The sequence below is a fragment of the Rattus norvegicus genome, chromosome 20, assembly GCF_021556685.1.
Source record: "Rattus norvegicus strain SHRSP/BbbUtx chromosome 20, alternate assembly SHRSP_T2T, whole genome shotgun sequence".
Taxonomy (NCBI): Eukaryota; Metazoa; Chordata; class Mammalia; order Rodentia; family Muridae; genus Rattus; species Rattus norvegicus.
This window is the reverse complement of record NC_141553.1, coordinates 4,969,728-4,987,720: the sequence shown is the minus strand read 5'-3', so window position 1 is coordinate 4,987,720 and position 17,993 is coordinate 4,969,728. Positions and strand designations below refer to the sequence as shown.

Sequence of the window (17,993 nt, the reverse complement as noted above, 5' to 3'; positions counted from 1 at the left end):
TTTACTGTCAAAAGTTTTATTTTATTTACCCTGTTAAGCAGGCCCTGCTTCGTGAGAGGCCCTGACCCTGGGGCTGAGCTCAGGGATCCAGAGTCCGACGCCCTCAAACCTGGCACCCCTGGCTTCTGTACTCCTGCAGGAAGTCATTGAGCTGGCCACAGGCTGCCCGCTGACGGGTGCTCCTGCACAGGCGCTCAGATGGCATCTCCTCGATCCAACTGTTTGAGTCCAGCAAGTACTGGGGGCTGCGGGTGACATGGCAGTGTCAGGACAGGTACTCAAGGACTTGGCTTTGGACAGGCAGAGCTGGGTGCCTAGGATTTGTCCCCAAAGGAAGGCCATAGTTAAGGGAGGGGAAGGGATGGATTGGGTAACTCACTCTCCCTTGAGGTCACTGGTGACTCCGTCCATCCCCATGATTAAGTACTCTTTGCTAGGCTCCAAACGAAGGCGGCAAGAAGCCCGGACCAGAAAGTTGCGGGTCTGACCTATGGAGGCCTTGGCATCCTTTGCTGAGGGAACAAAGAGACAGAGCCATCAGAGGAGAAGAAACTCAGGGCTGGGAGAAACCCAGGGCAGGACTCTGTAGATCCTGTGGTTTAACCCACTCTGCTCACAACAGCATTTGTTTGAGCAAGCCCAGGTTCCTAAAGACCAGGGACTGGGGAAACGGGAGGATGGGGGTTCATATTCAGATTTTGAGTTTTCCCAATTCCAAGAGGCCCCACACCCAGACCTCAGCCTCTGCCACTCCCCAGTCTGCCCGCCCACTTCTCCTTCCTACTGAAATGCAGGACTTGGGTGATCTTGGTCTCAAAGAGGCGGAAGGCAGATCTGCTGTCTTCTCGGAGAACCTTAACCTGGAAGCCTGGGAGGGACAGGGAAGGGGAAGGCAGTCAGGGCAAAGCAGGGAGGCCACAGGTGGGCCTGGAGAGAACGGAGGCCAAGGGGACTGACCATACTCCACTCGGGGATAATAGCAGGCGAACTTCATCCGGTAACCATCCTTGTCCTCCACCCCTCGCTCCAGTGACCTTCGCTGTCGAGGACACTTCCCTGCAGTCAAGGGTCAGATGAGAGCAGCTCGACCACCCTGCCCTTTCCCTCAGCCCCACCCGGGTCTCATCTCACCTTCAGCGCACTGGCAGACGTCTGCAGAGCACAAGGTGGAGAGGAGCTTGCTCTTGGTGGGTCCAGCATAGAACACAGAGCACTTGTGATCTAGACAAGGCAGCAAGAGATGAGGGCCTTGTGGAGCCCAGGCCTCCCCTGCCCGCCCCACCATTTCCCTGATGAGAGGACTGACCCCCACCATCTTGCTTCCCAAGTGCTCACCAGGGCTGTAGTAGTCATACAGGACAGCACTGGCTGGCTGCACCAGCCCCACGGCCACCTCCTGCAAAGCTCCAAAGCCCACACACTCCCGGGTGGTCGGGACCTGGTGCCAGGATGGAAGGCTGCTCAGGGCCACAGGACTGGCTGCCGTCACCTGCCTTGCCTCAGCTTGCTTACCATGACCTTATCTCTCGCACCCTTCATGTTCTGTCATCTTCCTGCCACTGGACTCTAAAACCTGGTCCCCAAGGTTTCTGGTGACTTCACTGTCAATCCGGTGACCTTGTCCCAGTCCTTCACTGCTGGAGGATCTCTGTGGAGCCTCACTACGGGCACACATTCCTGAGGGATCCTCCTTTGAATCAACCCTGCCTCCCTGGCTCCCCCTCCTTCCCCAGCAGCACAGGCCTGTGCAGGCCCTTGTTCCCCTGCCAGTGTCCACGGTGGTCTCTAATTCCCCATGGCTCCCCATAAACCCTGCCAAGCTAAGCTCACAGCCCCAGCCTTGAATGGGAGGACCTGTGAGTTCTTTAAGGCTCTCAGCCTCCCAGCCACCTCCTCATGCCTCACCCTCCTCACCTTCTACAACCTCTGACCCCTACCACATAGACTCAAGAACCCAGTGCCATGATGTCCCCTCCTGTAGAACTTCTCTCCACTCACCGAGTCAAAGTACAGTAGGACGTGGGGCCCGTCGGTCTCAAAGTGACTCACGTAACGGTCAGAGAGGGAGGTCAGCTACAGGGACAGAGAGGGAGTCACGGGTCAGGGACCCTGGTCATTGTATGACTGGGTTCGATACTTGAAGTGACTATAAAGTGGGAACAGGGCTCTTAAGGAGGAGGCCGTGGGTGGCTGTACCTTCTCCAGGTCAGCCCTCAGGGCTTGGAATCCACTCAGGAGGGTGATGTCAGCAATGGCCATCCCAGACAGCCCCAGGTTACCGTTCCGCCTATAGGGAGGGAAGAGGGGCTGGCTATACAGACTCTCTGACTGCCACGCCTCCAAACCTGGCCCTGCTTCTTCCCAACACCCTTCTGCCCCAGAGCTCCTGGCACCCACCACATGCACTTGGCACCCACCAGATGCACACGGTGTACTGCACTCTGGACTCCTGCTCATCCGCAGCCTTGGGGGCCTCCCTCCTGCGGCGGCTCCGACGACCCTCAAACAGCTGCAGGGGTGTCACAGGCTGCGAGTGGACACTGGGGTCATCTGCGGCTGGCATATCATAGTCGTATTCATAGTCTTCGTTGGCCTCCCCTGTGCAGAGCAGTGGTGAGGAGGTGACCAGACCATGTCAGCCATGCAGGGGTCGGTCAAGGGTCCCTGACCCTGGCCTTACTTGTATATTCCACATAGCCTGTGACTGTCACTTCTATCCGAAGGTCTTGGCATGTTGTGTTCTTCATGTCCAGGACATTGTAGGTACGAAGGATCTGACTCAGTCGGAGACCAGGCAAGAACACACAACGTATATGTCACAGGCTTGAGGGGGTCTCCTGGGATTTACTTCTCCCTTCCCCCATCCCCAGCCCCAGTGAACAGCCCAGCGCATCTACAGCGCTGGGTAAGGTGCCCCAGCGAGGAGGCGGGGTGGCCCGAGAGCCCAGCCTGCCAGAAGCCGCAGTGCTCCTGGCCTCTCTCACAGCCTGGGCTCACACTGATCCTCTGGACTCCACTTCATGCTGAAAGGGACGCATTTCCCCAGGCTGCCGGCCTCACAGCCATGGGGGCAGTGATCAGAAGGTTAGCGTGACAGAAGGCAAGAATCACCTGGGCAAGAGGAGGGAGGCTACCAAGGCATCTCTAGAGAGACAGCCTCATAGGTAGAGCTGGCTCCCTGGTCAAATGAGGCATATAGGAAGAAACGGGGCATGGGGACCCATGTCTGAGGTACTCGGGACAAGAGACAGCCTGGGCTGAGAACTGGGCTGTGAAGCTGCAGGTGACAGCAGATATCCAGAAATGGAGGGAAACCAGCCCAGAGCAAAGATGGCGGCTCAGGAAAGGCACAGGGGACAGCAAGGCAGAGAGGGCCTCCTCCTCCCTAACACAAAGCTCCACCCACAAAGTCCCAGTCAAGGCCCAGATCCCCACCCCACTTCACCCACCCCCCACTCCCATCCCTGCACCCCACACCTCCCACTCCACCCCTTCCCACCTTGCTGTTCTACCATACGCGACCTGGTACCACCATGTCCAGCACCCCGTCCCCACACCAGCACCCTTTACCCCTTACACGCACTGCCCACTGCACCCTGCTGCCCTCCACCCCAACTCTAGCCTGCTGCCCCACCCTCTGCTCCCACCCCACCCCATCACCCTCTCCCACCCACCCCTGCACCCCACTCTCCCCCCTGCACCAGACTCCCCTCACCTTTAAGGTGCCTTTGCTATTTCCTCCCACTTTCACATTGATGGTGCTGCCCAGGGAGAACTTCCAGGAGGGAGAAGAAAGCCGGTCAGAGGGCACCCGGGAGCAGGCCGGGTGTGCCCCCCAACCCACACACACACCCTCTGTCCCAGAATTGGCTACAGTATCAATCTTGATGCCAAGACCAGAGTTTCTCAACCTGTGGGTCGTGACCCCCTTTGGGAGTCATCTATCAGATATCCTGTATATCAGATGTTTCTATTACAATTCATAACAGTAGCAGAACTGCAGTTATCAAGTAGCAGTGACATACTTTCACGGTAGGGCATCACCACAACATGAGGAACTATATTAAAGGGTACAGCATTAGGGAAGGTGAGAACCAGTGCCCTGTGTGGACTCTAGAGACACACTGTTGTATGGGTGAGGGAACATAACCCTGGAGGTTTGACCACACGACCAGAAGAAAGGCAGTCTTCCCACGGCACCCTCAATGCTGGACTGGGCGTTGGAAAGAGGCTTCTGACCTGGCCCTGATACCCCCAGCCACCCCACGAGGGAGGGAAGGAGGAGGTCACCTTCAGCTCCTCCTCCAGGCCCTTGACTTGGTGGTTGTTCAGCTGTAGCAGGTGGGACTTGTACCCATTGCGGCCCATGGAGCTGAGAGTCACATTGAGTGCCTTCTCCTCGGTGGTGTGTGAAGCGATCCAGTATGCAGACAGGGCATCCAGGGCGACCACAGTGTCCTAAGGAGGTCAGGGCGAGAGTCGGGCACTTGGTCTAGGAACCACCTACCCGGAGCTGCCCTGTGGCTGCCCCTACCTGGGTACTTCGGAATCCCCCTTGGAAGCTTCCCTGGTGTGTGAGCCAGGTTGCCGCCTTGTCAGCCATTTCTCCCTTCCCCTCCCGCAGCAGCAGATGTAGCAGGCCGTAGGCTGTGGTTTCGATCCACAGGGCTGGGGCCTGGGGCACAGGTTCTGAGGGATTACGAGGGGCTGCGGTGGATGACACAACGTTGTCCTGAGAGCCAATGGCTAAGCCCCAGTAGAGGTTTTCTGGAAGGGAGGGAAATGCAACACGGATTGAATGAGGAGACTGCAGCTGAGCCTCCAGGCTCTCTGGCGCCCCCTGTCAGCGCCCCGCTCCCACACCCTTTCTCTTCAGGCCTTTTCAGTCTCTGCTCAGGAATCCCAAGGGCCCCAAATCCCTGGTGCTCTGCCAGGGCGCCCTCGCCCTCACCCCCTGTTTCCTCAGCCATGGCCATCAGGCTGTTGTGGGCAACATTCCGCAGGTCCTCCGAGGCCTTGGTCAGTGTCAGGGCATAGGCTGTGATGGCGGATGCGTGTGCACCCAGGAGCCCAGCACTTGCCTTCTGCCCCAAGAACGAGTTTGCCTTCATGATGGAGGCTTCCTAGAACAGAGCAGAGGCCTGAGCCTGTGTGCCTGGGCTCCCAGAGCGAGGACGGTCGGGCAGGAAGGGCAGACAGACCCGGGCTTCCTTACCACCCTCTTCTTCAGCTGCTGCGAGTTCTCGTCTTGGAAGACGGCCAGCCCGTGGTGAAGGGCGATGACCACAAAGGCGGTCAGTGCCACTGTCTCGTCGGTCCCCACCAAGCCCCCCTAGAGAGGAGAGAAAGAGAGACAGAGACAGAGAGACAGAGAGACAGAGAGAGACTGTCAGGCCAGAGTTGTGAGTCCATCTCACTGCTGACATCCTCGCGGTGCCTCTGGCGTGTTCTACCTGCATGCCTCTTTGAATGACCGGACACGGGTCGTGGAATGAGCCATCGTCCAGCTGCTGGCCCAGCAGCCACCCGGCGGTCTCTTGCAGCTTCTCGGGGGAGTCACCAATCTGTTCCTGGGCCAGACTCAGAATCTTCAGCACAAAGGCCGTGAGCCTGGAGCAGAAGGGAGTTTGGTGGGGTGGGAAACAATGCTAGTCTCTCCGGAGACCTGGCTTGTGGCCTTTTACTCTCTGGCTGCCCTGAACAGGGTCCCTAGACTCACCAGGTGCTGCTGTCCCGGTCTAACCACGCCCCAAAGGAGCCATCTTTCTTCCTAAACTGCTGGATCCGCATGTGGCCTGGGAAAGAGGACAGTCAAGGTTCTGACTCTCCTGCTGTCTGTTTCCTGGCTGCACTCCCAGCGCCCCACCACCACCCCTACCCCAGCTTCACTCACTAGGCTCCTGCCTGCCCTTCTTGCCCTCCCTGGCTCTGATGCTGGCTTTCCCTTAACCTTTCTGGATCAGATCCACAGCATGGTCCTTTGTCTCAGGGGGCAGTTTGCTCCACTGCTCGGTCCTGTCCAGGTAGCGGGAAGCAGTCAGGGTAGGGGCCAAAAGGACCATGGTTTGTTCTGCGCAGCCCGTGGGGAGCTTCAGGAGGGAGGCCACTCCCCCTGGGGACAAGGCGCCTTCAGAGCCCAAAGTCTCCAAGGGTTCGGAGGCTAAAGGACAGAGATGTTGAAGATGAGACTGAGTCTAAAGACTCAGATGACTAGAAGAGGGCTCCACCGGCTTCAGGTGAACACAGGCGCTCAGGTGTGGACCGGACACCCACCTGTAACCCTGACGAAGCTGCTGAAATCTCCATCAGGAATGACATTGGGGTCTGAGCTGCCAGGGATTTCCAAACTCCGACCAAGGTTATCTGGGGTGAGGAGAGGAGCTTGTGGCCCAGCCCCTGTGCCCCATAACTCCCTTAGTATATAGGTGGTGGGGCAGGGGGCACTCACTTAGGGGGTCGAGGTTGTAGACTATCTCTTCTCTGTGGATGGCCCCTTCCTTCTGTCTCAATTAAAAAATGGAGTGGGAGATTAGCCAGGGCTACACCCTCCCATCCTGGGTAGACCCCCCTGGGACTTGGCATGTGAACTTCATAGCTGGAAACAGGGACACAGCTCACTTCTCTACCTCGTACAAGGTCCTGGACTTAACCTCCATGACCACCAAAATAAAATAAAACAGAGTAAACAGTTTCAGAGACAGCTGGGTGTGACAGCGAGTGCCTGTAGCACCAGTAATTCAGAAGGCAAAGGCAGGGGGATTACTGGATGATGAAGGTCAGCCTGGACTGCAGAATGAGTTTGAGGCAAGCCTGGGCTACATAGGCAAGCTCTGTCTCAATATAAGTAAGCAATTTCTGGGACACGAGCTTATCAATGCACTAGGTTTGAGCACTGATACAAGGCCTGGCCAACGGAATGCTAAATGGCTGGGAGCCAGGGTTGAGGGAGGTGTTGAGGGGGAAGGGGTGTTGAGAAGGAGGGGAATGCTAGATTACCCAACAGTCACTCACCTCAATTTGGAGAATCTTAGACACAGCATCCCCTATATCAAAAGACCCCCGAGCCACCACTTTCAGGGGCATGCTGGCAGCAGCTGTGGGTACCACAGAGAAGGCCACAGGCCGGGCGGAGCCTGCAGGCACTGATACCTGCTGGGCCAGCAATCCACCACCAGCCAGGCACAGCCCCTCCACTGGGGACACATGGACACTCACCTGGGGACAGGAAAACAGGGATGGCCACGGAGCCCTCATGGGATCAGGACCACTGCCTGACCTGCTCCTGGCTGCAACCCCTCCCTCCCCCCTCCACCCTGGATACTCCCCCGTGGGGTCTTACAGTCACGTCCTCACTCAGATAGTTGTAGAGAACGGGCCGTAATTCAAGCTGCTCGAAGCGCCGGACAGAGATGGGCAGGCGCAGGTGCAGGTGGAATTCTCGGAACACTCGCACGCGAGTTGGCTTGGCTACACACAGGCCTGTGGACAGGGAGATGGGGCACAGGACAGAGATGGAGCCACGGGGCCATGGAGAGGAAGGGCCAGTGAAGATTTTCCGAGATCCAAGGGCTTCGCGCCCCCCCCCTACCCCCGTCCCCCCGCACAGGGAGCAGAAGGCTGAGCAGGGTCACCGGGAATGAGAAGATGTCTGGACAGTGCCACCTCACCTTTGCTTTTGGACAGGCTCACACCATGAATCTCCCATGTGGTCAGAGAGTCAGGGAGCCACACAGTCAACCTGTGGAGGGGAAATGCAGAGTCACCCTGTCACCCCCAGGACTGTCCCCAGACCCAGTCCAGAGGCAAGATCGGGCACGCCAGGCCCTCACAGTTTGGAGCGGTCCACAGGTTCCACTTTCCAGAGCCAGTTCTCTGGGAAGAAGCTGCGCACAAGAATGTCATCTTCATCTATCAGATCCTCCTCCTGCATCACGTTCTGGGCTGGGGACAGTGGGGACGGACAGACGGACAGACGGTGAGGAGGGAATGATTTTGCCCTACTCAGGCATCAGCACCCATCCCTCAGCTTCAGCGGCTGCTCACCTCGGGCGAGGCCCGCCTGGCTCCTGGTCTGGTTCCTGCGGAGGTCCTCAGCAAACTTGCAACAGGACAAGAAGGGCTCCCGGCAGGCCGGCTGAGGCACTCGGGCTGCCCGCTGCTCGCAGGTGCGTGCCATGGGCAGCTTGGTCATCCCATCCTGGCAGCAGCGCTTGGTGTCTGGAGAGGAATACTGGCCCACTGCCGGCCAGCGGAGGCTAGGCAAGCGGCAGGGACTGAAACCTCAGCCCCACTCGACCCCACCAACCCCTAGAGCCATGCTTGGAGAGCAGTCAGCAAGCCGGTGGACTGCACCAGCCAGCCTCCTCCAGCCCTAGGCTTCCTCACCCTCAACACCACAACTGGCTGAGGGGGTTGCAGAGGACAGAGAAGCAGATCCCACCCTGGCCCCAGACATGGTTCCCAGTGTTCCATGGGCACCCACAACATACACTTCTCGCTAATAGCCTTCTGGAAGTTAACATTTCTCTTTTGCCGACTTATCTTCTCCTTGGGACAGCTCAAGTCTGGTAGAGGGCAAGAGAGTAGGCAAGCCACAGGAAGTACATCTTGCCTCCTTCCCCATCCCTCAGCCCCACACACACATAAACACACTCAGATACTCACAGATATACACACACATTCAGATACTCACAGACACACACACACTCAGAGACATACAGAGACACACAGACATACACACACACACTCAGAGACATACAGACACACACACAGATACACAGACACACAGGCATGCACACACAGACATACAGAGACACACACAGAGATATACACAGAGACACATAGACATACACACACACACACACATACACACACGGCCTTTCCTCCTTTGTCTGTCCCCACTCACTCCGTCCTTACCCTCTTTGGTCTGAGTTAGTCGATCACCGTCAGAAAAGGCCAAACCAGCAGTCTGGAACACCTGAAGGGCATCGTCCCCACCTCCAGGACCACAGCCAAGGTTATAACTGTTCATTACTTCAAAGACCTAGCAGGATAAGGCAAGAGATGCTGGGAGATGTGAGCAACTGAAAAGCAGGATCTGCCGCTCGCTTGGCTGAGGGAATTAGGGTAGGGCCCAAAGATGAGAGATGGGAGTGGAGAGACCAGGGAGTCTAGGGCCCAGGGGAAGACTGGGGAAAGCCTATAGGGACTGAGACTGGAGAACTAAGCCCCAGAGCTTAAGCTCAGAGGAGAGGGAGGGGGAGGGGGAGAGGGAGAGAGAGGGGAAGACAGAGAGGAGGGAGAGAGGTGGGAGGAGAGGGATGCATGATGAAGGTTTGACAAACCTTGCTCATGTCGAGGGGTTTGTGAGACCGGCCACCCACAGCATACAGAGCTGTGTCCACAGCTCCCAGTGCCACCAGGGCTTCGGAGTCAGTTTGAAGTTGGAGCTTCATGCTCTCCCCATTTCGATACTCCTTGGCACCGTCCACCTTCAATTCCAGCTGGCAGAGATGGGGAGAAACGGCCAATCAGCACATGGGGAGTGGGCTGGGGACATGAGTCAGTAGTTGAAGTATGCGCCATCCAAGCACGAGGATTGAACCCCCAGAAGCCAGGTGGGCATGAGGGTATGCCTGTACTTCCAGCCTGGAAAGGTGGAGACAGGGGGATCCTGACAGCAAGGTGGTCAGCAAGACGAGGCTTATCAGTGAGCATTAGGCTTGATTGACAAAAACTGACCCAATGACTAACGCTGAAGAGAGAGCCAGATGATCCCCAGCTCACTACAAGGATATGCATGTGTGCATGTGAATGCATGCGGTATGCAGAATATGCATGCAAACATGTCCACCTCACACGCAGGAAAATGAAAAACAGTCAACTCTCACCTCCAGCCCCATGCACACTCAGTGGCTAAACCAATCATCCTGTTCTCCTCTTAACCCCTGGATGCACATGCACACTTGGACACACACACATATGCACAGACACAAGCACACATGCACATGTGCAGACGAGCACATAAGCACATGTCCCCCCACACACATACAAGCAGAGATGCTTTCGAGCACTCACACACACATGCATGCACACACACATGCAAATGAACATGTACACACACACACACACACACACGCACACACATACACACACAGCCCACACCACCTCTCCATACCTTGCCCTCACAGTCCCCAGGCTGGACATTGATGAGCAGGGAGTTGGCCACTGGGAGTCCTTGGTGATAGAAGTAGGCCACAAAGTAGAAAGAGGGAGCCAGGTGATGGTCCACCAAGACAGAGATGGAGGTCAGGGTCGTCCTGGGCTCCCGACTCATGGCCATGATCTGGCCTCTGGAGATGATCTGAGCAGGGGGCAGGGGCAGTGAGTGGCTTCCTGTTTGGTATACACCCTGCCCCCAATCCTACACCTAGAGCTCCTATACCCCAAGTCCCACATACCATGTAGTAGTAATGAGAGAAGGTAGGCACAGGGATGCCCACGGTTCGAAGGTTCAGGATGAAGGTGTCCCCCACACGAGGGGACCGAAGGTCTAGTGGCTCAATGGACAGAAAGCCAGGGCCTCTTGAAGGTGGGGCTTGCACAGTGAGCTTGGCTACAGCTGGGTAGAGGGAACCGGCAGATACCTGGCGAGAAAGGCATGAAGACCTATGACCAAGGACCCAGATATGTCATCCCTTCTCCCGAGCTCGGCCAGAGGCACCCAGGAAACAACTTGCATGCCCTCCCTGTCCCCAAGCCCATCTACACAGAGAAGCACTACCAAGAGTCGAAGTTCTGTGATGGTTGGCGGGACATGGATAGAAAAGCTGACTTGGCCAATCCCGTTGGTGTTCTGTTGAAAGTCAAGGACTTTCGAGTCGGACCCAGATAACAATGTGGCAGAGACTTTGACAGGAACATCAGAGGCTTCAGAGCCTGACATTTCTCGAACCAGGGCCTAGAGGAGTCAGTCAAAAAGAGTCAGTCATCAAGACTGTGTGGCCCACACGCTCTCCCCTCCGGCCACGCCCTTCCAAGAAGAACCTGCAGCAGGAAGGGGGCCCCGGGCACAAGATGCTGCTTGGTGTGGCTGAGATCCAAGGAGAAGGCAGATGACACGAAGGGCCAGGATGTGAGCTCTGCTTCCTCCATCTCTCCTCCTGAAAGACAGAGAAGGCAGGGAGGTGGAGGGCGTGGCCCAGGGAAAAGGAGACAAGAGCCGTTCATCTCCATCATGTCTATCTGATAGTGAACCCGAGAAGAGTGACTGGGAACAGTTAAGTAAAGGGAGACAGGAAACGACAGGACCCTTTCCTGGGTCTGTGTTTAGTTGTGAGCCTGAGAGGAGGTGGCAGAGGTCAGTGCACGGGCAGTGAGGACGGGAGGAGCAGGCTGATGGTGTCATTTGTATCTTTAAGCTGCCCCCTCACATCCTCGAGAGCAAGGGTTGAGGTGCCAGCAGAGGGAAGCCACCCACCTGGAGACTCAATGACAGCTACAGCAGCGTAGAGCCGCAGCCCCTCCAGGTCTCCGATCTCAGTATTCACTTTACCCAGGGCAGCCTGGAACTGGTCCCTTGAGATGGAGATGTGAGTCTGGCCTTCCACCAACTAAGATGAAGGAAAAAGGCCGTGAGTGGGGCCGGCATCTCACCTGTCTCCCCCTCTGTCACCCCCTCATCACACCCCTCACCACTACCCTACCTTGGTCTGGGTCTCTAGGCCCCGAAGGAAAGTCTTCTTCCCCTGCTCATCCATGAGTGCGAAGCGGGTATATGCCACGCCCTGCACGGGCTTCCCGTAGACGTATCTGTTGCCACGGGGTGGGGGGAGGTAGAGAAGAGGGGGCTAGAGCTGAGGGCTGGGGCGATAACTCACTTGCTAAAGTGTTGCCATGCAAGCACAAAGACCTGAGTTCGATGCCCCAGGATCCCTGTGGAAATGCCCGGAGGTGTGGCAGCATCCGCTTGTAATCCCAGCAGTGGGAGCACAGAGACAGGAGGGTTCTGAGGGCTACCTGGCCAGCCAACTTAACCACTCAGTGAGTTCCACAGCAGTGAGAGACTGTGTCCCAAAGGAGGACACCTAAGGTCATCCTCTGGCCTCCACATACACACTTATGGCCCTGCACACACAGACACATGTGTGCACACCTTTAATCCCAGCACTCAGGAGGCAGAGGCAGATGGATCTCTGTGAATTCAAGCCAGACAGGACTACATGATGAGTATACAGTGGGCGTGAGACTGTCTCAAGAAAACAAAACCCTCAAATAAAAGAGGAAGAAAGAGAAGGAAAGCCAAAGATAGCAGGAAGCTGGGCTTTGCAAAGGACCAGGGGGTGGTTTACCTGGCCTGGATGTCTAACTGGATTTCTTCACGGTAGCTAGGCACTGTCAGGATATATGGCTTCCAAGGAGTAAGCTTCACCTCAAAGTTGGGAAGGACTGAATAAGAGTGAAGAGATGGATGGGCCAGGTACTAGAGACCAGGTCGTCCACCCGCAGGCCTACCCACCTCACCCTCTCCCTACCCCATGCTTTCAGCACTAACCATATTTCTTCACTTCAAAGTGGGTGCTTCTGTTGGACTCGAGGCCATCTGAGAACCTAGCTGAGATCTTCCAGGTCCCCGGCCTGAGAATGGACAAGGTAGAGAGTTGAGCTACCCACCCATAGACAGCTATGGCCTGAGTCCTCCAGAAGAAAGCTGTGCTTTGAACAGAGGTTTGGGGGGTGGGTCAGAACATCTGGAATGTGTCTCTGTCTGTCAGAGGTGGTGGACAGTGCCAAGGGAAGCAGGACTTGGGGTGCTGCAGATAAAGGGGTACCCTGAGGTGGGGGAGCTCACTCTGAGATGTCTGGAATTATGAAGTCATCTGTGAAGATGGATGTGGGGGCAAATACCACCTTCTTGCGTACACGGAGGCCATGGGAGTTCTGCAAGGGGAGTTGGTGTGGTCAGGGAGGAGGTCACATTCGTGCACAGGGCTGGGAAGGTCAGAGGTCAGACACTCACCTCTACTGTGACCGTGAGGGTGTCCGTAGATGGACGCATCTTTTGATCCAGTGCAAAGACCCGATAACGTACTATAAGGAGGATGGGGAGGGGGATCAGAGGTGAATGGGCAAAGGGACTGGGACAGCTGCAGGAAGACAATAGGGACTAAACTGCTAAGCAAGACTTCAGGGTGGCCCTGTATGTGGAGTCACCTTACATAGAGGTGACCAAACACGCTCTGAGCAGCCTGAGAGCTACAGAGCAAAGGCCCCTCCCGAGGCTGATGGCTCACCCCGCTGCCCAGGGTTATAGATAGGCTGATCGGTCTGCACAAAGATGTGGCCTCGTCGGGAAGAGAAAAGCAGGTTGACCCCCTGAGTCTCGGTGGCTTTGGGTGCTGTGTTCTTTAGCCACGGAGAGTAAGCCACCAGCTGGATGTGGGGGGCTCTGCGTAGGTCAAAGAGGCCACAATTCCTCACATCTTCCAGTGGGACCTGTCAAGAGAGAAGGAAAGGATCAGACGGCAAAAGAACCCGATACAGAGCCCCAGGTAGGGACAGCAAGGCCATAGTGCTGGAGGAGAGGCAGGAGGTCACCGAGGGAGATAGGGCTTGAAAACACAACAGAAGGGCCAGGCACAATGGAGCACAGCTGTAATCCCAACTCTTGGGAGGCCACAATAGGGTCACTGAGCGAACCCTGTCTCAAAAGCAAAACTAAACAATAAAATAAAAGACAACAGGCAAACCAGGTGTACTTGTAAATCTTAGCACTTCGGAGGCTGAGGCAAGAGGACAGCCATGAGTTCAAAGCCAGCCTATGTCGCATAGCAAGCTCCTGTCTGTAATTAAGGAAACAGCCAATGGGGTGTAGCAGAGAGGCCTGAGGAAACAGCAGGGGTGTGGGCACTGGTTACCTCAAGTCTGAGAAGCACAAAGTCATTTCCCGAGCTGAGCTTAAAGTCCTTCTTTGGGGAGCAGGGACCGCTTGTTGGGTTTCTGAGGTACACTGAGCCTTTCACCTCCTGTCCTGCAGGGGCATCCAGGAGCTGCACCCCTACTGACAGGGGGGTCCCCAAATTAACCACAGAAGGGGAGAACAGGAGCAACCTATGAGAGCAGTGAGGTGCATCTTCAGACCCAGCCTAACCCTAACCCTGCCACCCTCCTCTCCCTCACTCCTGACCCCCCAAATGCCACTTCCTTCCCCAGGACCTGGGCTTCTGCAGAGAGGAGGCGAAGAAGCTGAATGCCCAGGCCAGGCCCCAGAGGAGCCGCATGGTTGGAGGATCCAGGAGAGGTCAGCCCGTCTAGTCTGACAGTCTGCTCCCTTCTGGTCAACCTAGGGTTGGGGCAGAGTTTGACTCTGGACCTTGCCCCTCCCCTCGCCCCATGAGTCGGGAAATCACGTGATGGCCAAGAAACATAACTGGCCCCAGGCCCAAAGCAAGGGAGGCAACCCAAACGTCAGGGTCTCTGAAGAAATCTTGGCCCCAAAATGCATCTTGTGCTTCCTTGTTTATTCCCAGTACCAACCAGGTTCCTCCCTCCCGTGTGTGTGTGTGTGTGTGTGTGTGTGTGTGTGTGTGTGTGTGTGTGTGTGTGTGTGTATGTGTGTGTGTGTATGTGTGTGTGTGTATATGTGTGTGTGTGTGTGTGTGTGTGTGTACACATGTGCATGTGCTTGCCCATGTACAAGTGTATACAGCTCCAACATGGCGCATGGACAGGACAGGGCAGGACAGGACAGGGCAGGCAGGTAAAGTTCCTAGCAAAACTAGAATGGACTCCGGACCCTTGCCTCATAGTCAAGACAGTCTGCTTCGTATAGGCTCTAACAGGAAGCCTGTAGTTCAGAAGTGGGGTACACTTTCACCCCACAGGGAAATTGGCCTTAGTAAGCCTTGTTCTCTCTGTAAACTATGAGGAAACTCAGGCCTAAGTTGGGCTTCACCCTCTCCACAGGCATCAGCACACACCACACTGAACAAAGCACCGGGAAGAAGTGCAGGCACAAGTATTTTATTTGGCAATTTCAGTCTGACGTGAAGGGCAGAGTTTTCTGCTTCCTTCTCCAGTGTCTCCAGCCATCTTCTTATCCCCTTGGCTCGGCTCCTGGCTCCACACCCACGGAAGGAACCAAGGGCTGCAGTGCCCACAGCCCAGCTCAGGTGGGAGCCTCAGCTTGCAGCAGCAGAGCCTTGCGCCCTCTGTGGTGACTTGTACAGCCACCCTGGGGTGGCACGTCCGGGAACCTCGCTCAGTCCCTGGGGCGGCACGTCCGGGAACCTCGCTCAGTGAGCTGAAGAATCCAAGAGCTGACTCCTCACGTATCTGGCAGGCGAAGGAGGGTTCCAGAAGTGGTGGGGACACTGTGTAACAGAAAGACAAGACTGGAGCCAACTGCCTCAGCCTGAGGGTGAAAAATACTCAGAATTTAGTACAGTGTTGTGGAACTCACCACAAAGACTGAGAGAAACTGGGCTTCACTGAAGCATGACTTAGGGAAGCCAACCCTGGTCCCTGCAGTTTCCCAGGTCTCAGGACTAGACTCACCAGTCCACCAGCTGTGCCCCAATGAGGTCATGCACATGGTAGGCAAGACCTAGCCGCACTGCTGAAGGGGCCCTGCAGCCCAGGAGCTCCGACAGGGGAAGCTCCCGGTACTTGGCCTTCCGCACCATGCTCAGTACAGCCTGGCGTCCTGGAGGAGAGGATCCAGGAAAAGGAAGAGGTGAGTCAAACATGGAGACCTAAGGACACCCCTAAAAACCCCCTCCAAAGGGCGTTGTTCAACCTGGGGTACCTTACCTTTAACAAAGCACTTAATGAATCTCCCAGCTCCGGGCACAGCCAGCCACCAGCTTCCAGCATCACGGACAGTGAGGACTCCAGCATTCACCAGGTGCCTGCAGGTGGTAGGCAGCCATGATGATGCCGCCTGGGCTTGGAGAACCCTCCCTTCCCAACCGCTGATGCGTGGACACTGAGCTTCCAGAAACACAAGCAACCCAAGCAGGGATCCACTTACCCTTCTGGTGCCACCACTGCTGCCTGGGTGTCCTTCTGTACTTTCTCTGTAATATCGTGTGTGTGGGTGTGCGCGCGTATGTGTGCGTATGTGCGTACATGTGTGTGTGCATGTGTGTGCATGCATGTGTGTGTGCTTGTATGTGTGCATGTGTGTACGTGCAGGCATGTGTGTGCATGTGTGTGCACGTGTGTGCGTCTGTGTACATGTGCATGTGTGCACACGTGTGCATGTGTACATGCATGTGTAGAGTATATTGTGTGAACAGGTACACAAGCATGTAGAGGCTACAGGTTTACATTAAGTATGTGCAATAACTATTGACTTTTTTTAAAACACATTTTGACTACATGTTTACCACATGCATACAGTACAGTGTCTGTGATGGCCAGCGAGGGTACTGGGTCCCCTGAAGTTGGAGTTATAGACTGTTAAGAGCCATTTTGTGGGTGCTGGGAATTGAACTTGGGTCCTCTAGAAGAGCAGCCAGTGCTCTTAAACACCGCGCTATTTTTCCCTTTTATTTTTCAAGACAGGGTTTCTCTGTGTAGCCCCGGCTGTCCTGGACCTTGCTCTGTAGATCAGGCTAACCCCAAACTCTGAGATTCGTCTGCCTCTGGAGCACTGGGATAAAAGGTGTGCACCACGCCTAGCTTGACCATATGCTGTGCTAGCGTCTCTCACTGACCATGAAGCTCATTGGTTTGCATACACCCCGCTAGCCAGTGAGCGTCAGGGATCCTCCTGCCTATGCCCCGACTTCCAGCACTGGGGTCCCAGGCACCTCGCTATGCTCAGCTATCGGGTGCTGGGACTGGAGCTCACTCAGGCCCCCATACTCACACAGCAGACTTTCCCAAGCAAGCCGGCTCCCCAGTCCTCTTGGTAAAGACTGCTTGTTGATAAAACAGCATCCTTGGGAAGCCCTCCCTGAGCACAGCCCCCAAAATGTGCCTGAGGAGTGGGGGTCATCTCTGGGCTCATCATGACCTGTGAACTCTCCCCACTCGGCCCCCACTACTTACTGGGGAGTTAGAAAGCAGGAGGCCAGCAGGAGTTAGTGTGGCACTAACATCCTTCTGTCCTGAGACCTTGCCTAGTACCTTCTCTTTAGAGGGGACCCTGCAGCCTTTGCCATTTTCTACCCTCAGAGCATCATCAGGCATGGCTCCGGCTAGGCCTTATATTGGGCAAGCCTCTGGTTCTTCTGATTTCTAGTCCAAGGCTCTCCCCAAGGCCTGCTCTCTTGCAGGGTGGAGTGCACTTCACTTTACTAAACAGAAACACAGCTCACTCAGAAGGAAAAGCCCTGCCAGAGGCCTGACTTATTGACCCCACCACATCTCACGTGATCTCCTGAAGCCGTAAGTCTGTGTCATCTGGTCCTGCTGGAAACTAAGGTCCCCACAGGCTGGGAGCACCAAGGCCAGGAACTTCTGCACTGCCCCAGTACATGGTCGGCCATCGCAGGCCTTGAGGACCTAGAACCAGGGTTGATGTCGGTGGCCAGCATGAGCCCCCCACCATCTCTCCAACCCTAAACATCGTATTCTTAAGGAGTGTTTAAAAGGGGTTGGAAGAACGGTACAGCTCAGAGGTGGGCAAGAGACTGGCTGGGCCCAGCAAGAGGCTACCCCAAGGCTGTATGAAGTGCTAGGCCAGGTGCTGGAGAGATGGCTCAGCCATCAGGCGAGGTCTTTCACGGGATCCCAACATCCTTGTCAGGAGCTTTCAGCGCCTGTAACGCCAGCTTCAGCAGCTCCAGCTCCCTCCGAGGCCTCGGCTGCAAACTGCACTCATGTGACATACACTCACAAAGGTGTACACACATACAAGTAAAATCAATCTATATGGGCTTGTTTTTAGTATATATTATTGTGTAATATATTTATACATCCACATATGCCCTCAGAAAGTCTTCACTAGGCTTCCTCGGCCTCTGCTGCCCTCTGGTGGCCAAAAT

The 17,993-nt window shown here is 55.8% G+C and overlaps 1 protein-coding gene and 1 pseudogene across 1 annotated transcript; both read right to left on the bottom strand.

Moving 5' to 3' along the window:
* On the bottom strand, positions 1-14,316 carry C4b (complement C4B). The gene is given in 41 exon segments (NM_001002805.2): positions 1-245; positions 380-512; positions 785-868; positions 958-1,056; positions 1,132-1,221; positions 1,336-1,438; positions 1,999-2,073; positions 2,197-2,287; positions 2,418-2,598; positions 2,681-2,774; positions 3,716-3,775; positions 4,291-4,458; positions 4,535-4,767; positions 4,952-5,123; positions 5,216-5,332; positions 5,454-5,610; positions 5,720-5,795; positions 5,951-6,160; positions 6,274-6,363; positions 6,449-6,500; positions 7,012-7,215; positions 7,340-7,479; positions 7,668-7,738; positions 7,830-7,941; positions 8,044-8,238; positions 8,490-8,564; positions 8,917-9,043; positions 9,345-9,503; positions 10,178-10,363; positions 10,461-10,646; positions 10,784-10,960; positions 11,047-11,162; positions 11,480-11,612; positions 11,706-11,811; positions 12,351-12,447; positions 12,554-12,636; positions 12,851-12,939; positions 13,019-13,089; positions 13,293-13,494; positions 13,917-14,109; positions 14,215-14,316. Coding segments are annotated over 41 exon segments (5,214 nt in total). The 5' UTR covers positions 14,280-14,316; the 3' UTR covers positions 1-103.
* On the bottom strand, positions 15,006-17,512 carry Stk19-ps (serine/threonine kinase 19 pseudogene; annotated as a pseudogene).